This window comes from Hemicordylus capensis, chromosome 1, assembly GCF_027244095.1.
Source record: "Hemicordylus capensis ecotype Gifberg chromosome 1, rHemCap1.1.pri, whole genome shotgun sequence".
Taxonomy (NCBI): domain Eukaryota; kingdom Metazoa; phylum Chordata; class Lepidosauria; order Squamata; family Cordylidae; genus Hemicordylus; species Hemicordylus capensis.
The window spans coordinates 150,171,383-150,187,030 of record NC_069657.1 but is presented as its reverse complement, the minus strand read 5'-3'; the positions used below and the strand labels follow the sequence as shown (position 1 = coordinate 150,187,030).

At 46.9% G+C, this 15,648-nt stretch overlaps 1 protein-coding gene across 1 annotated transcript in view; it reads left to right on the top strand.

The window, feature by feature from the left end:
- The first annotated feature begins 9,509 nt into the window (after positions 1 to 9,509).
- The window catches only part of CTDSP1 (CTD small phosphatase 1), a 30,865-nt gene continuing 24,726 nt past the window's right edge, over positions 9,510 to 15,648 (top strand). Inside the window, exon 1 of the mRNA XM_053283241.1 lies at positions 9,510 to 10,317. Within this exon, the coding sequence (XP_053139216.1) occupies positions 10,251 to 10,317 (67 nt within the window). The 5' untranslated portion in view covers positions 9,510 to 10,250. The remainder of the gene's footprint in view (positions 10,318 to 15,648) is intronic.

Below are 15,648 nucleotides of genomic sequence, written 5' to 3'. Positions count from 1 at the left end.
GGCCAGCAAACTCGCCTGACCTGACCCCATAGAGAATCTATGGGGCATTGCCAAGAGAAGGATGAGAGACATGAGACCAAACAATGCAGAATTGCTGAAGGCCGCTAAGGAAGCATCCTGGTCTTCCATAATACCTCATCCGTGCCACAGGCTGATAACATCCATGTCACGCCGCATTGAGGCAGTAATTGCTGCAAAAGGGGCCCAAACCAAGTACTGAATACATATGCATGCTTATACTTTTCAGAGGTGTGGTATTGTTCTATTCTTCAATCCTTGTCTTCTTGGTTCCATGTAATATTCTAATTTTCTGGGATTGTGGATTTGGGGTTTTCATGAGCTGTACACCATGATCATCACAATTATAACAAATTAAGGCTTGATTTATCTCGCTTTGCATGTAATGCGTCTGTCTCATATATCAGTTTCACCTTTTAATTTGCATTACTGAAATTAATGGACTTTTGCACGATATTCTAATTTTCCGAGTTTCACCTGTATGTGCTGATGCTGACTCCCAGCTGGTCCACTCTCTGGCAGAGTTTCTTTGTAACTGAATGAAAGAGAGAGAGAGAAAATGAGAAATTCTTCTCTTCGGTATTTGTTTGTATCATTATGTGGTGGTTGCATAGCTGCTGCTGCTGCTACTACTACTAAAGGTAAAGTGTGCCATCAGATTTCAACTCCTGGCACCCACAGAGCCCTGTGGTTTTCTTTGGCAGAATACAGAAGAGGTTCACCTTTGCCTCCTCCCATGCAGTATGAGATGATGCCTTTCAGCATCTTCCTGTATCACTGCTGCCCGATATAGTACCAGCGGGGATTTGAACTGGCAACCTCCTGCTTGTTAGTCAAGCATTTCCCCACTGTGCCACTTAAGGTGCTCTGTACTACTGCTAATAATAATATTTATGTTATTATTAATTATTATTTATTCAATTTCTATACTGCATTTCCAAAAATGGCTCAGGGTGGCTTACACAGAGAAATAACAAACAAATAAATAAAGAAGATGGATCCTTGTCCCCAAAGGGCTCACAATCTAAAAAAAAAACCCATAAGATAGACATCAGCAACAGTCACTGGAGGTACTGTGCTGGGGGTGGATAGGGCCAGTTACTCTCCACCTGCTAAATAAAGAGAATCACCATGTTAAAAGGTGCCTCTTTGCCAAGTTAGCAGGGGTAACTTATATCCATGCACACAGTGTTTCTGACCACACAAATGGCACCTGTGCATGTGCAGACACCATGGGCATGGTGGTGGCCTTGCAGGGATTCTTGGGATGTGTGCTGCCCCAGGAAGCACACATCCCACACAGGAAGCATGCAGGTTCTCTTCTCAGAGTGGCCCCATCCCCTGAGGGGAATATCTTATAGTTCTCACACATGTAGTCTCCCATTCAAATGCAAACCAGGGGAGACCCTGCTTAGCAAAGAGGACGATGCATGCTTGCTACCACAAGACCAGCTCTCCTCAAATCTTAATCCTGTGAATTGAGACCAGAGATAGTACAGATGGTCTTCTAAAATGGTTTGTTTTGAAGGCAGGCTTTTTACAATTTGACTTATGCTTATCATTGCTTAGAATTCATTTGGTACATTTAGTATTCTTATTTCATTTCCTCTCAACTCCCTAAGTGTAGCAGCATTAATAATTGGGAATGCTAGGAAGCAAATTAATAGAAATTTGATTGTTTGCAAAAGGGAAGAGAACTTGTCTGGGAGCTTGTTTCGCAAAACTCATGGCCGCTGTAGTGTAATATCCATTTACTTGAGAGAGAGAGCACTGAAGACATTGTTGTGATTGCCAGTCTACTTTTTGAAAATGTTTTATTATTTAGGGGAAAGTTTCTGAAATGTTGACCAAAGACAAACTCCCCCCACCCACCCAATTCCCTGCACATAATGCTTAAGGATATTAACATACAGTACTTTCCCCCACAAGGGGCATAGGAAGATTCACAGTACCCCCTCCTACCACCTGCCTTCACGGTGGCCCCCATAACTGCCACACGCCCCTGCATTGATGTCAGAGGTACATTGACAGAGAGGACATGGCCAATGTTGGGCCGAGAAGGAGCATCCATCTCCCTTTTGCAGCCCATGAAGGCCTCGCTGGCTGGCTGTGTGTCAAGGTGTGGGGACAAGGGGTGTGTGCTGGGTGGGTGTGAGGTGGTCCCTGGGCAGCCCCCAGACACTGGCGGCCTGAGCACATTTGTCTCCTCTTATTCAACGGTGGCGGCATCACCTGCTTGCTTCAGTTTTGCTAGTGCCTCTCATGGTACTTCTTCAACCCACTTTCCTTCCATTATTAATGCATAGCCTGATTGGGTCTTTCAAGAGTGAAAATCCCTTTATTGGCTATCTTGGCTGATGTAGTAATAGCGATATATTCTTTTCGGTAATTGAGTGCAGGTACACAAACCCTCTGGGGGTACTTGAAGGGCTCATAGAAGGTACACGGAGTCTTCCTGCCACCCCAGTTCACTGGAAAGCTGCACTGTTGCCTCCCATTTGAGGGACTTGTCTCGGCGCCAAACAGATGAGTCCAGGGGAGGGGGAGGAGTGTCAGGCAGCATCCCTCCCTCCTCCTCTCTTCGTGATTGGCTGGCTATGTGCTCAGCCCCGGTCCACCCCTTGCTCAGCCTGACACTTTCAACAGTGAGAGAAATGCTGGCTGACTCTTGGCAACAGCATTTGCTTGGTTGCTAAGCCTGTCAGTCAGGCTGAGGGAGGGGTGAGCTGATCCTGAGCTCACAGCCAGCCAGTCACAAGGAGGGAGGGCTAGGGCCAGGCCAAAGGAATGCCGGGAGCCCTGGTCAGGAGGCAGGGGTGTAGCTATAATTGAGCAAAAGGGTTCAAAGAACACAGGCCCCCAGCTCCTGAGGGCCCTCCAGCTTCACCAATCCCTATTTTCTTCATTATCTCCCTCACTCTGGGTGGCCGCCAGAGAGAGGGATGAACACGGGCTCCCTCTCCCCTAGTTACGCCCCTGTCAGGAGGCTTTAGAGTGCGGGAGCAAGAGGAAGGAAGACGTAGGTTTTCTTTTGCTTGCTGGCAGGATTTACCTGTGAGGGTCACAGTTCTTAGTTGCTTGCCCACAATTATTTTGTTTTCCATGAGCTTTGGCAAGTTTTACTTTTGTGAGGGTCACAGCTTTTGCTTGTTTTCATATAATTTATCTATCACCCACTCTGGCAATCTCTGACTGAGCTGAACCTGAGCTGAAGTGTCGAGACAGAAGGGGTATACTCATAAAAACAAACAACACCCCCTTCTATAAATTATCCTTTAAAAAAAATCTATTCTTTATAGTTGCTGTTAGTCAGACACCCGAACAGAACTGAGCTGACTATTCCATCTCTGTTGCGGAGGAGAGATTTCCAGGGAAGTGTTGTACATTCCAAATGCATTCTAGGCAGCTAGTAGATGTGTCAATTCTAGACCCAGGGACAGTAGCAGGTTTCGCTTTAAGAAATTTGGGGAAGTGAGACAGGATGCAACCACAACCATTTTGACCTAGCTGCTTTTCTTGTTTCCCTGCTGTAGCAAGATCTTAGTTGTGTTGGAGATGAACTTCCAGTGCATCGACCTTTTGCACCAACTGTCCTAATGACCACTAGGGGCATTGAGAGTAGAGACAGTGAGTAAGGGTCTCCCTATCTGTCCCTACTCTATGACCCCTGAACTGACTCTGCAGCACTTCCTGTGCTGAGTCACAATCCTTCCTTTCCTCCTAGAGAGCAGATGGAAACATCTCTCTCTCTCTCTCTCTCTCTCTCCTTACGTATCCACTATGTAGTCCTTTAGATTAGAGATAGGTCTTTCCTATCTAAGTGTATTTAACCAATAAATATTTAGTGTTTAGTCATACAAGGATCTCCATGTGTTTTCTCTAAACAGCTGCAATATCCAAACCATCCTCTGCTACCTACTCTGTAACTGGAGTGTGTGCTCATTCCTTAGTGCTCTGCTGTTTTACCTATTGTGGGTAAAAATCAACAACCTCTAACAAGTTGTGCTTCACTGCGGCAGGCACTGTCTGAATCCAGGAATGAACTGAGCTGGGCCTGAAATGGCTGGAGAGTGCTGCTTTCTAGCTCTCTGACTAGAAGGTGCAAAGTAAAGGATGCAAAATAGGCTTTTCCATGGCACACACTTCAGATAGAACAGTTCTGTCTGTAAAACATCCCGATTGTATGATCTATCCCAGGGCTTCCCAGCCATTGGTACCTAGATGCTGGTGAACTACAACTCCCATCTTTCCCAGCCACAATATGGGACGATGAGAAATGTAGTCCAACAACATCTGGACACCCAAGGCTGAGAATCCCAAGGATAGATCATACGATCTGGATGTTTTACAGACTGAACACGCATAGCTCTGTACTTGTATGAGATGCACACTTGTTCAAGTTACATTTAAAAATAAAAAATATATATATTGAGTGTACATCATAACTGTGCACTTAGCAAGCTTGCACGACCACAGCCTGCCAGATGTTGTTGGACTGCAACTCTGATCATCCCCATACAGTGGCCAACGATCAGGGATGATGGGAGTTGTAGTCCAATAGCAGCTGGAGGGCCGAATTTGTGCAGCCCTGATGTAATGTGTCAAGTGGTCCTTGGGGAAACCATGTAACATGCCAAGTTTGTTAGTGAGGGCCATTTCACACAGTACGTGTTACAAGTCAATATACATTCAGTGGCAAACTCTGCTTTGCTGTGGTGTCATTTGTCATTTGTGAGAGAGTACTAAACAGGAGTTGCAGCCAGTTCCAGCTTCCTGAAGAGTGTTCCTGTATGAGGCACATGTTTGCAAATGCATGTTGGTTGCATCCACACTTTGGTTTTTAGGTGTTTTATATTCTTATGCAAAAATGTAGTATGTGAAGAAACAGGTGAGGCAAGAGATTCCAAGAGAAACAGATCTCCCAACCCAGAAAAAAGCACAGGTGATGCTAGAGAAGGGCTAAGGGGCAAGCACCCTCCCAAAAGTAGCTCAGCTCCCCTCCCCGCCCTTGCTAGGCCCTTGTGGTTACTTGAAGGGATGGCAGCTCTCACATATTTGGAATGATGTTCTATCTATGTTGTCATCGATCAATATGTATAAAGAGCAGTTCAGAATGAGTTCACTTCTGTTTATGTGTTAATGAGTGTTTATGTGTTAATGAGTGTTAATGAGAAATATGCCATTATTGCTCTTTCAAAAATCTAATGAAATCCAACCCCTGCTAACTTGGCAAAGAGGCACCTTTTTTAACATGGCAATTATCTTTATTTAGCAGGGGGAGAGTAATTGGCCCTATCCATCCCCAGCACAGTACCCCAACACAGTACCTCCAGTGACTGTTGCTGGTGTTTCGATTGTGGGCCCTTTGGGGACAGGAATCCATCTTATTTATTTTATTTTATTTTATTTTATTTTATTTTATTTTATTTTATTTTGTCTCTGTGTAAACCGCCCTGAGCCATTTTTGGAAGGGCGGTATAGAAATCCTCTCTCTCTCTCTCTCTCTCTCTCTCTCTCTCTCTCTCTCTCTCTCACTCACACACACACACACACACACACACACACACAAGATATATATATTCTGGAAACAATGAATTTCTGTGGAAGCTGAAGGACTCCACCTGGAATTAAATGCAGCCAGATGTCTCTCACTTAACCTTTCAGTAGCAATTCTCTCCCAGATTTTGTGGTGGGTGGGCTCCTAGTCCTAACACTACCCAGGCATTGTTCTTCCACTCCAAACTATAAACAGAATTGTAACTGACTTTCCACACTGGGTGATGTTGCTGTGTGTGTGTGTGTGCTTGCATGTTCATACACATTCTCTTATGTTCTGTGAGTACAAGTAGATGTGGCATAATCCTGAGGGTGGGGGAGGCAATTCTCCTGAGCACCCATTTTTAATCATTTAAAAAACCTTTAACTTTCACTTAAGTGCTTTTATCATTTAAGCACTATTCACGATGGTGTGGATATTAAAAAGAGGCAAGAAGATGTTTTAGTGCAAATCAAAAGACTGATAAAAGAAAATGCTGATAAAATAGCATCACCAATCAGAAATATAAAAATGAAGCTATGCCATATTGTGGATGCCGGAATATGGGCCTAGTTGCCCAATATGTCACTAGACATGTCAAAAACCTATCTCTAAAAAGGAGGAAAAGTAGAGCTAAAATGATCCACACCTGCTGAGGACAAAAGATGAGAGTTGCACAGCAAATTCTAGACTGAGAGTTTCCTTTGGGTTGGATCCAGATGTGAATAGCATATCCCATTACAAGTTGGGGGTTGGGATTTCTGCCCACTTTCCCTTCCATCAGCAGTCTACCCACAAACCTCACAGTACTGGCTTTTGGGGGCATTGGGGGGGGTGTAGAACAGAGGGGCAGGGGGCGCATGTTCCATGAGTGGTGTGCTTCTTACTGCTCTCTGGATCTAAACCTCTGTCTCTATCCATTTCAGGCATTGCTTACCTTTGAAAAATCCTAACATAGTAAACCCAATCGGTTTTAGTCACGGAACAAATTCAAGTTGAGGAGAGCTGGAATTGTGGTAACAGGCATGACTTGTCCCCTTAGCTAAGCAGGGTCCACCCTTGTTGCATATGAACGGGAGACTAGAAGTGTGAGTGCTGTAAGATATTCCCCTCAGGGGATGGAGCCGCTCTGGGAAGAGCAGAAGGTTTCAAGTTCCCTCCCTGGCTTCTCCAAGATAGGACAAGATTTTTTTTTTTTTTTAAATAGGACAAGATTTTTTATTGAACCAACAAACTACCAAAGCATACAGTACGTTGCCAAAGCACAATTATATACAAAGTGGTTGTTTGTACATGATATATCTACAAAGATTTACATACAAGGATTTGGAAACCCACAAGGTTATGAAGTATATGCAGGTAGTACTGTAACTTGGGGGTGGGGGATTTAAAGGCACATCAGGTAATCGGGGGGGGGGGTTTACGTCCAACGTCCATTTCCACAATTTGTCCCATTGCTGTTTAGAAGAGATACTCTTGTCTTTTTGCACATAACCATACAAACTTTTCCAGAAGAGATTTACTGTCTCATCTGCGTGAACCTCTTGGTTCGCATCTTCCCTCCCTATTCCTATGCAGGAGCATTGCATAAATGACATACAGGTTTACTAACCTGATTACGAGAAGGGGAACGTTCCAGTTCCCTAGTATGAGGGCACCCGTTCCTTGAAGGTTTCTTTCTGGGACCTCGAAAGGAGGTTCTATCGCTCAAACCCGAGGTTAGTTCTTCCCAAGTCTGTTTTTCCAAATCAGGCCACTCTAACAGCTTGCTTACTCCCTGCCACACTCTTTTGGCTACCACACACTCTTTTAAGAAATGTGAGTGGGTTTCCCTGAATGTTTTGCCTAGCTCACTAGCTTTCTGTTTGCAGGTGATTTTAGGGCACTCTTGCTGGTCCTCTGGGAGCCATGGCTTAGCCGCATTAAGTGGTAGTACTTGATGGTATAAGCGCCACCTTGTTTCCCATAAATGGAAAGGGACTTTTTTCTCTTTAAAGAGAGTGATAGGGTGATCGGGTTGCAAAAAGTACTGTGAAGTGTGGTGTTTGTAGCGTTTACATTCTAAATCAGGTTTTAAGAAACCCACTTCTAGAATCTCTCCATAAATTGTTTTCCTTAGCTACTTAACTGAGGAGGATCCTTTAAATAGATCCGGTTCAACCTTCCATTTTTTAAATGTGAATAACAAATCTCTCAAGTAGTCTGGGTGTTCTCTTTTTAATACTTGTGTGATATTACCATTAAAAGATCCTTTCCCCCACCATGCTATGCCCCATGCTGAATTGCGCCAATGCAGAGCGAAAAGCGAGACCCAGGTTTTTTGCAGGAGGTTGGACATATTATGGACATTCACGAAAATCCAGTTTCCAAAATTGTGGGACATGAATTCAGTTACAAAATAGGGTTGCAGGGCAGGTAGGGCTAGACCTCCCCGCTCAACCTCCTTAAATGCTACCGCATGGGCCAAAGGGAAGGATGCTGTGTGCCATACTAGATGGAAGATCTGGCTTTCAACTCTCCGAAGGAGATCGAGTGGGGGAGGATAGACTACTGCCAGGTTATGCACCGGGGGTATTAGGTAAGTCCGGATGTAAACTGCTTTCTGGTACATGGCGAGGCTCCATTTTTTTTCCACATGGTGATTTTAAGCATTACTTTTTCTTCCCAATCTGTCCAATTCCCCCCCCCCCGACTTTTCCCTTAATCCCATATTCAATCCCCAAAATGTTTACTGTATCTACCCACTTCAGTTTGGACTCTGGGGCCCCTTCGCTTTTACATTCAGAGATGGGTAGGCACGAGAGTTGCTGCCGTCCGGGGTCCATTTTAACAAATACACTTTTGTCAGCATTTAATTCTGAGCCTGAGATCTTGCCATATTCCCAGAAGAGGTCTAGTATTACAGAGATTTCATTTTCATTTGATAACAGTAATGTAACATCATCGGCATGAGCTACAAATTTTACCCTAAACTCAGAGTGCGGTTCTGAGTGGACAGGTGGTTCGGCTATCCCCTCATTCTCCCTCCTCCTTCCTCCCGGGAAGATCTCGCAGGGCGGAGGGATAGAGACCGAAAGTCCTTGCAGATGGGGTTCTCTCTGAATCCTGATCAGGATCGGATCCAGGGCAAAAACATAAAGTAATGGGCTCAGTGGGCATCCTTGGCGGACACCCGAATGCAAAATGATCGGGTCGCCCCACCATCCATTAATCTGTGGTGTCACCTTTGCATTCGTATAGAGCAGCTGTATCCAAGTCACGAATAGGGGTGGTATACCTTTAGCGTTCAACAATGTCCACAGATAATTGTGGTTCACTTTGTCAAAGGCCTTAACTTGATCCAATAAGAGGAGGTGACCTTTCCAACTTTCATTCTGTATAGAGTAAAAAAGTTCTCCAAGATAGGGCTGGGAGAGATTCTTGCCTGCAACCTTGGAGAAGCCACTGCCAGTCTGTGAAAAATACTGAGCTACATATAGACCAATGGTCAGACTCAGTATATGGCAGCTTCCTATGCAAGTGGCTAAAGTTTGACTTCAGGCTACAAATGAGTGAACACAGGAAGTTGCCTTCTAATGGAGTCAGACCATTGGTCTATTCATCTCAGTACCGTTGTCTACACTGACTGGCAGCAGCTCCTACCCACAGGGTTTGGGGCGGCCCTGCCTGGAGCACCTGCCCCCTGGGACCTTCTGTGCAGGTGCTCTTCCACTGAGGGGTGTGAGGGAAAATGCCCCCCCCTTTTTTTAAGGAGGGGATTTTAAGGCTCTGGTTTGAGGGATTGCAAATTGACAAAGTAGCGACTGCCAAGATGTCACGCAGCAAGGCTTTTTTAAAAAAAGCTCCTAGCCCACAAAGGGTCAAAGGTAATTAGGTCAAAGGTAATCGGTGCCAGGCATGCGATTCTCCTATGAGAGTTTCAGAAATAAGCGAACTGTAGGGGAGGAATGGTGAACACACTTGATTTCTCCTTCCCTCTCCGGCGCATCTGGTCTAGAGCATTGCTAAACACAGAGGAGCGGTTTCTGTTTCATAATATGGAAAATTCGGCTTGATCCAGTCTCCACTTTCAAAGAGGCAGGTGACGAGTCCTTTCATCCACCCTCTGAGCTGGCTGCATGATGCATCTCAACAGCAGGGCACAAGATCCGTGGAGAAAGTAGCTGCTACATCCCATTCCGGAGCTCGGAGGACGAATGTGAAGAGACAGATCCAAAAAGCTTTTGGGATCTGCTCTGGGCGGCAGATCTCAAATACCAGATCAAACAGCACCCCGCCGGTTTGTTTCCCTCCAAATGACCCTAGGTGAAAATCTTCTCCGAGGATGGTGGCGGCGGTGGATCGCTCAAGACTCTGCTGCCGGCTCTCCTAGGCTGCCTACAGCCATTGCCCCTTTAAGGGGTAGCTTGAAACCGCGCCTGGGCTCCATGTTTGTATCAGAAATCGTGAAGAGGGAACTCCATGTTGTAACAAAGTTTCCTTCGCCACTGTCTTTTTCTTTCCCCCCCTTTTTTTGTTTTGTTTTTCCCTTTCCCCGTCTCCCCCCCGCCCCTCCCCCACCCCTTTATTTTTCCTCCCTCCATTTTCTTTTTTTCTTTCTTTTAATCTGTTAACAACCTTTAACTCCTGGAAAATTCCCCAAAGCGGCGGAGAGACAATTGGAGGAGGGAGGAGAGAGCTCTGCACTTCTGGTCTAATGGACAGCGGGTCCATTATCACCCAGGTTAGCAAGGAAGAGGTGAATACTCCTCTGCAGGAGAAAGGTAAATGGAGCACACAGCCGTCTCCCCCGGGTGGGGATTCTGGGGCCCACACCCGCCAGCCCTCCTCCTGAGGACAGAAGCGGGGAGAGGGAGGAGGGGATATTTCCAGACTCCCTCCACTTTCGCACCCGAAGGGGCTCAGATCCACTTGTCCCACAACGCAGCAACTCTCTCTTTTTGCCGGATCTTGATCGTCCATTGCAAGAAGGGAGCGCGGGATTTTGTTGCGCGCGTCCATTGGGGCGCGAGTGTGATTGGCAGTTTGTGTACCTTCTCCAAATCCACTCTGGCCTTGAACTCCTTTGCAAAGAAAGAAAGAAAGAAAAGAGCTAACTGGATTATTCCCTAGCACGTGTGCCTATATTTATGCATTAAGCTGCCCACCACTCTTGACTCCCGATACAGCCATCTCTAACACATGATTGTGTGTGGCATATATAGATTTGTGCAACGCCCTGACCGTGCATGGTCTACAAATGAGGACGCACTTTCAAATCTAGGCAACCCTGCCCGGGTTTTCCGTGCACCAAGGTAGCAGTGCATGACGCTGCACACGTGTATGTGTTGTCTGTGTGTATTAGTGCAAAAAGCCTATGCCTGCCTGCTCCCCCAAAACCTACCCCACCCCATGGTTGGAGGCTGCCCAAACAGGCTCGCTTGGCGCGGCGGCTCACGTTTGACTCTTTCTGTTCCTTTGAACTTCACTTTAAAATGTGTTTATTTCAGAGGCTCCTGCCTTTCTTTGCACATTCTGGACCCCTTAGTTGCTCCCCCCACCATCTCCGAAGAAGGGGAAGCTGAATTCCAGCAACAGGTTTTAGTAGTGAGGTATAAGACACCCTGTAAACACTCAACCCCCCATATTCTGGAGGGATTGCCCTTCTTTGTGGTGTTAGTCGTCCCTTTTATGAGGTTTTAACAGAGAAGCGGTTGTGCATGTGAACAAGGGTTTGACTGTTTTCTGCTGTAGGGAAACTACATTGCAATCCTATGCACCAAACCCCCATTCATTCAATGCTTGAGCAAGGCTTGGCCCTAGGGAAGGGTGCACTATTTGTTCCTGGGGACAGGAGAAACCCTTATGGGTGTTGCACAGACTTGTGCCAGGTGCTGATAAACATTTTTGAAGGGCTCTTGTCTGGTCTAGTGGATTCAGATGTACTGGGGAAATTAAGGGCGCATTCTCACGATGATCCAGGCTGGTGGGAAAGCAAGAATCCTAGGTCCAGGCAGCGCACCCGCTCCCAATTTTGTGTCATGTAGGGCATGCAGTCACACCCAGCCCATGTTGAACATTTACTCCAGATTAGGGATCTAGGATTTGATCTGGGATTGATGTGGGCCGGGCACAATTGCAAGCCTTATGTTTCTGGGTTCTCGTGAAACAAAATCTGGAGCATGTGTGCCACTTGGATCTAGGATTCTCACTTTCTCACCAACCCAGGTGAGAATGTGCAGGGATCCAGATTTCTCTTGGAAAGGGTAGCATCTGGGGGCCTCTTGGAATACCCCCCTGCCCATCTGCTTTCCAGATGGAACGTGTGGATCCTGTAGTGAGTATCCACTCACTAATAAGAAGCTGCTCCCATGGTCACCATCACCCGCTGCTGGTGCCATTAAAAAAAAAAGGGTGCCCGTTTTAGTGCCCCGTCTTGGTGTCAGGTTTGTTAAAGTTTGTTGCAAGAAGGAACCACAAAGCTTGTGGTGGAGGGAGGTCTTTGCTAGCTGCCCTAGATTTTGCCCCATTGTAGTCTGGTGATCTTGGCTCTACAGGGAAGAAGATGGCTGACAGGGTTGCCAACCCACCTCTCCTTTGCTCTTTTTTTTTTAATGCCCTGCTCCAAAGTGCCATCAGTGGCCTGATGTGCAGAAATTAAATAAGTGAAGCTTTTTATGCAACAAAGATAAATAGACATATACATTTCCAGTTGTCAGACTGCTGTCAAGAGCAGAGGAAAGAGGGGTCGCTTTTGAAAGCTTGCAGTTTTATTAACGGAAGGCAGGTGGGTCCAGCCTGATCATATTGGGATAGCAGCATGTCTCTTTTATAGACCACTGAAACAGACATTGCCTAAGGCAGGCCTGCAACGTAGCTACCCCTAGCAGCTCTGAATGGCGGCCTAACAGGGATTTGGTAAACTTCCTGTTTTTGTTGCTTGCCTGTCGCTCCAAAAACAGGAAGTTCATCAAGCACCTGCCAATCCACAAATAAATTGCTGGTGCGATGTGTTCCTACGGGTCACAAGTTGGGCACGCCTGTCCTAAGGAATGGTCTGAGATTTGGGATGCCCCCGACGATGCACTTGAAAAGGAGTTTTGTTTCAGTGTGGCATTAGTTCCAGTGGGAGCTCAAGCTAATACTCTGGAACAACAAGCCAGAGCTTATGGCAAGGGGTTGTTGCCATAGGCTTGCACAGCTGTGACTGGCAGTAGAATAGGCCTGCACAACTTGACCCAACGAGCCACATTTGTCACCAGCCAAGCAGTGTCCTCTCGAATTTTTTTCCATCTGTGTGCAGAATGAGTTTTGTTCTGGGCAGCAGTATCAAGGCAGTGTGTGTGCACATGCATTCAGGGTGGGGCCTTCCTGATTCAACCTGAGTGGACATCAAAAAACATGTGAGCACACGCCTTAGATGGAACACTGCAGCCAAGTACTTGACAAGCTCTGCATTTCTGGGCAGGCAGTCCACACAGGAAACTGAGAGAACCACCATACATGGCTGGCAGGTTGTGTTTGGCATGGTGAACCACAGAGTATGTGAGTCAATACCTAGAACTTGTGGGTTTTCTAGGTAAAAGTATAGTCCTAATTCTTCAGGTGCTGCAAGAGCTGTGCCCAAGAGCCAGGGGTGGGACTAAGACTGGGCTGTGTTTTCCTGCATCCTTTGGGGAAAGTCTAGAGAGAAGGTCTTGGGTAAAGAGAGCCCAGAAGGTGATTCTGCGCCCTAAGTAAATGTTACAGATGACAGACAACGAGGTCATTCACACAACCTCACACTGTTGCTCGGGAGGGCTGTGGGGAAGGCAGGAGCTTTGCTTCCTCCATGCCGTACACCCACACAAGCAGAAACATGGCGGAGGCCAGAGCTGAAATTGGAAGGAGGAAGTCCTCCCACATCCTAGAGAGACCTATGCTAGCTGTGTAGTGGCTGCTCTCATTAGAGCAGATGCTGGGCTTGGTGTGGCCAGTCCTTCCCCCATGGCTGGCTGCCCAAAGTGGCAGCAGTTCAGAGGGAAGCCTTCTACCCACGGTTCGTTCTACCTTGGTAAAACACAGGGTAGAAGAACAGGGCTACCCTCTTCTGGAGCAGCCAGGAGCAGAGGGCTCCTAGTCCTCTAGACGACACGAGCTGCCTGGGTTACCCCAGGCAGCTTGTGTTGTGATAACAGCATGGGTGTGTGTGTGTGTGTGTTCACCTTGAGGCTACCATATGCCCTTTATTTTAAGAGCTGCCCCCTGTTTTAAAGGATTGACTCTAATTCTGAATGTCACAACAACAGTGAATGTAATAAACATCCCTGATTGCAGACATAGACCCCTTGTTTTTTAATTTGGATCTGCCAATCAGTGGGGCTACCAAGCCTGGCCACTGTCAATTCTAGGGTGGCCAATTGCATTTGTGAATGGAACTGGAGAGTTTCTTACTAAAGATACTCTTTTTGAGGGTGCCCCAGTCTTAAGCAGCCTGTTCCAAAGATTACGCTCCCTTTCCCCTGTTTGTTTTTAAAAAGTACTTTATGGGTGTTAATACGGAAGTGCCTGTCTTCCAAACTCCCACTCAATTCCTGTTCTGTTTCCTCCTGCTTGATCAGGGAGGGTGGCTGCTTCTTTTTTTACATCCAGTTCTCCTCTCTTTCTCACTCAATACCCTGGAAGGTCCTTAACCATCCTTTTAAAGTCGGCTCCCTTAGCCTGCTCTTTGGTAAGCTGAACAAGTCAGGCTCCTTCCGCATCAAGCCCTTGGATCACTTTCATAGCCCTTTCCCCTAAATCCAGCATTTCGTTCTCTTGGATATTACACAACCTGAGCTGTGGTGGAATTCTGACTTGTGGCACTTCAGATTTCAGGTAGGGCACATATTTTCATAAAGTAGCACATCAGAGCCAGAAGGAGCCATGCTAAACCCAGACTTCCAACATCTCAGTCTAGCACCTCCTTGATTGGGCTTATAAGAAAAAGCTGATTTCACAGCCTGATGCCGTTATTATCTCACAGATAAGAAATGAATGTCCAGGCTTGTTAACATCTCAGTATGATCAACCACAAAGGCTTTACTGTCAAAAATAACAATACTTTGCATTTATAGAGTGCATTCAAATGAGCTTCACACACATTGAGGCTATTCTCACAACCACAGGGAAGCGGCCTAGAGGAGCCCAGCCCGCTTTCCTGCAGTCGTGGGAACCGCCGAGAGCTGTGCGGCTCCCAACAGTTAGCCTGCTTAAGTGTCGTCCTCCCTGCCCCCCCCCCGGTCGCTTAAATGAGGTTAGTGGAGCGAGCACTCTGCTAACCCCATTTTGGTGATTGTGAGTCGCCATGGTGTGGCTCTGTGCCGCAGCGCTCGTGAGGAGACCCCCCCCTGGGAAGCTAAAACAAGCCTCGCGGTCTCGGGGGTTTCCCCAGGTTTCCCCGCGCACTCACATGGGGCATCCTGGGCCTTCCAGGAGCCTGGTGGCCCCGGATCCCTGGAGGCCCTACCGGCTCCATGATGGAGCTGGTAATTGTGTGGGCGGCCAATCCGGCCGCCCAGGGCTCCTCAGGCGCTCATGTGCGGGGAGAGTGGGCTTGGCCCACCACTACTCGTGTGGAGAGCCTCAATATCTCAGGAATTCCCACCGCAGCCCTGCAAAGTAGGCCAGTACAGTTCTCCTCATGCTGCTAGGGCCGAGGAGGCTGAAACAGCAGTGGCTTGCCTAAGGTCGCTTCGTGAATAAATGGCTGACGTGGCTTGAACCAGTGCTGCCTCCTTACACCAGCTCTTCTCACATTAACCTTTTTTAAATCACAGGGTTCCCCCAAGTTATTTCTGCATCTAAAACCATAATGTAGGAGAGAGTGAGAAAACTAATATTTAGCGTCTGTATGGTGCTTTCAAAATGTTTCATGTGGATTATCCTGTTGTAGTCGTGAGGACTATCACTGCCCCCATGCTGCCGATCAAGAGTGACGAAGGCCACCTAGAGAGCTCACAAGAGAGAGGAGGTCTGAACCAAGGACTTCTGATTCCTTGCTGAGAGTCTTCTTAGCCATCTTGCTGCACCAGCCTTCAGTCCATGTAAGCCATGAATTAGGTGCATCTGGTAGTTCCAGGGCCCTTCTTGGGTAA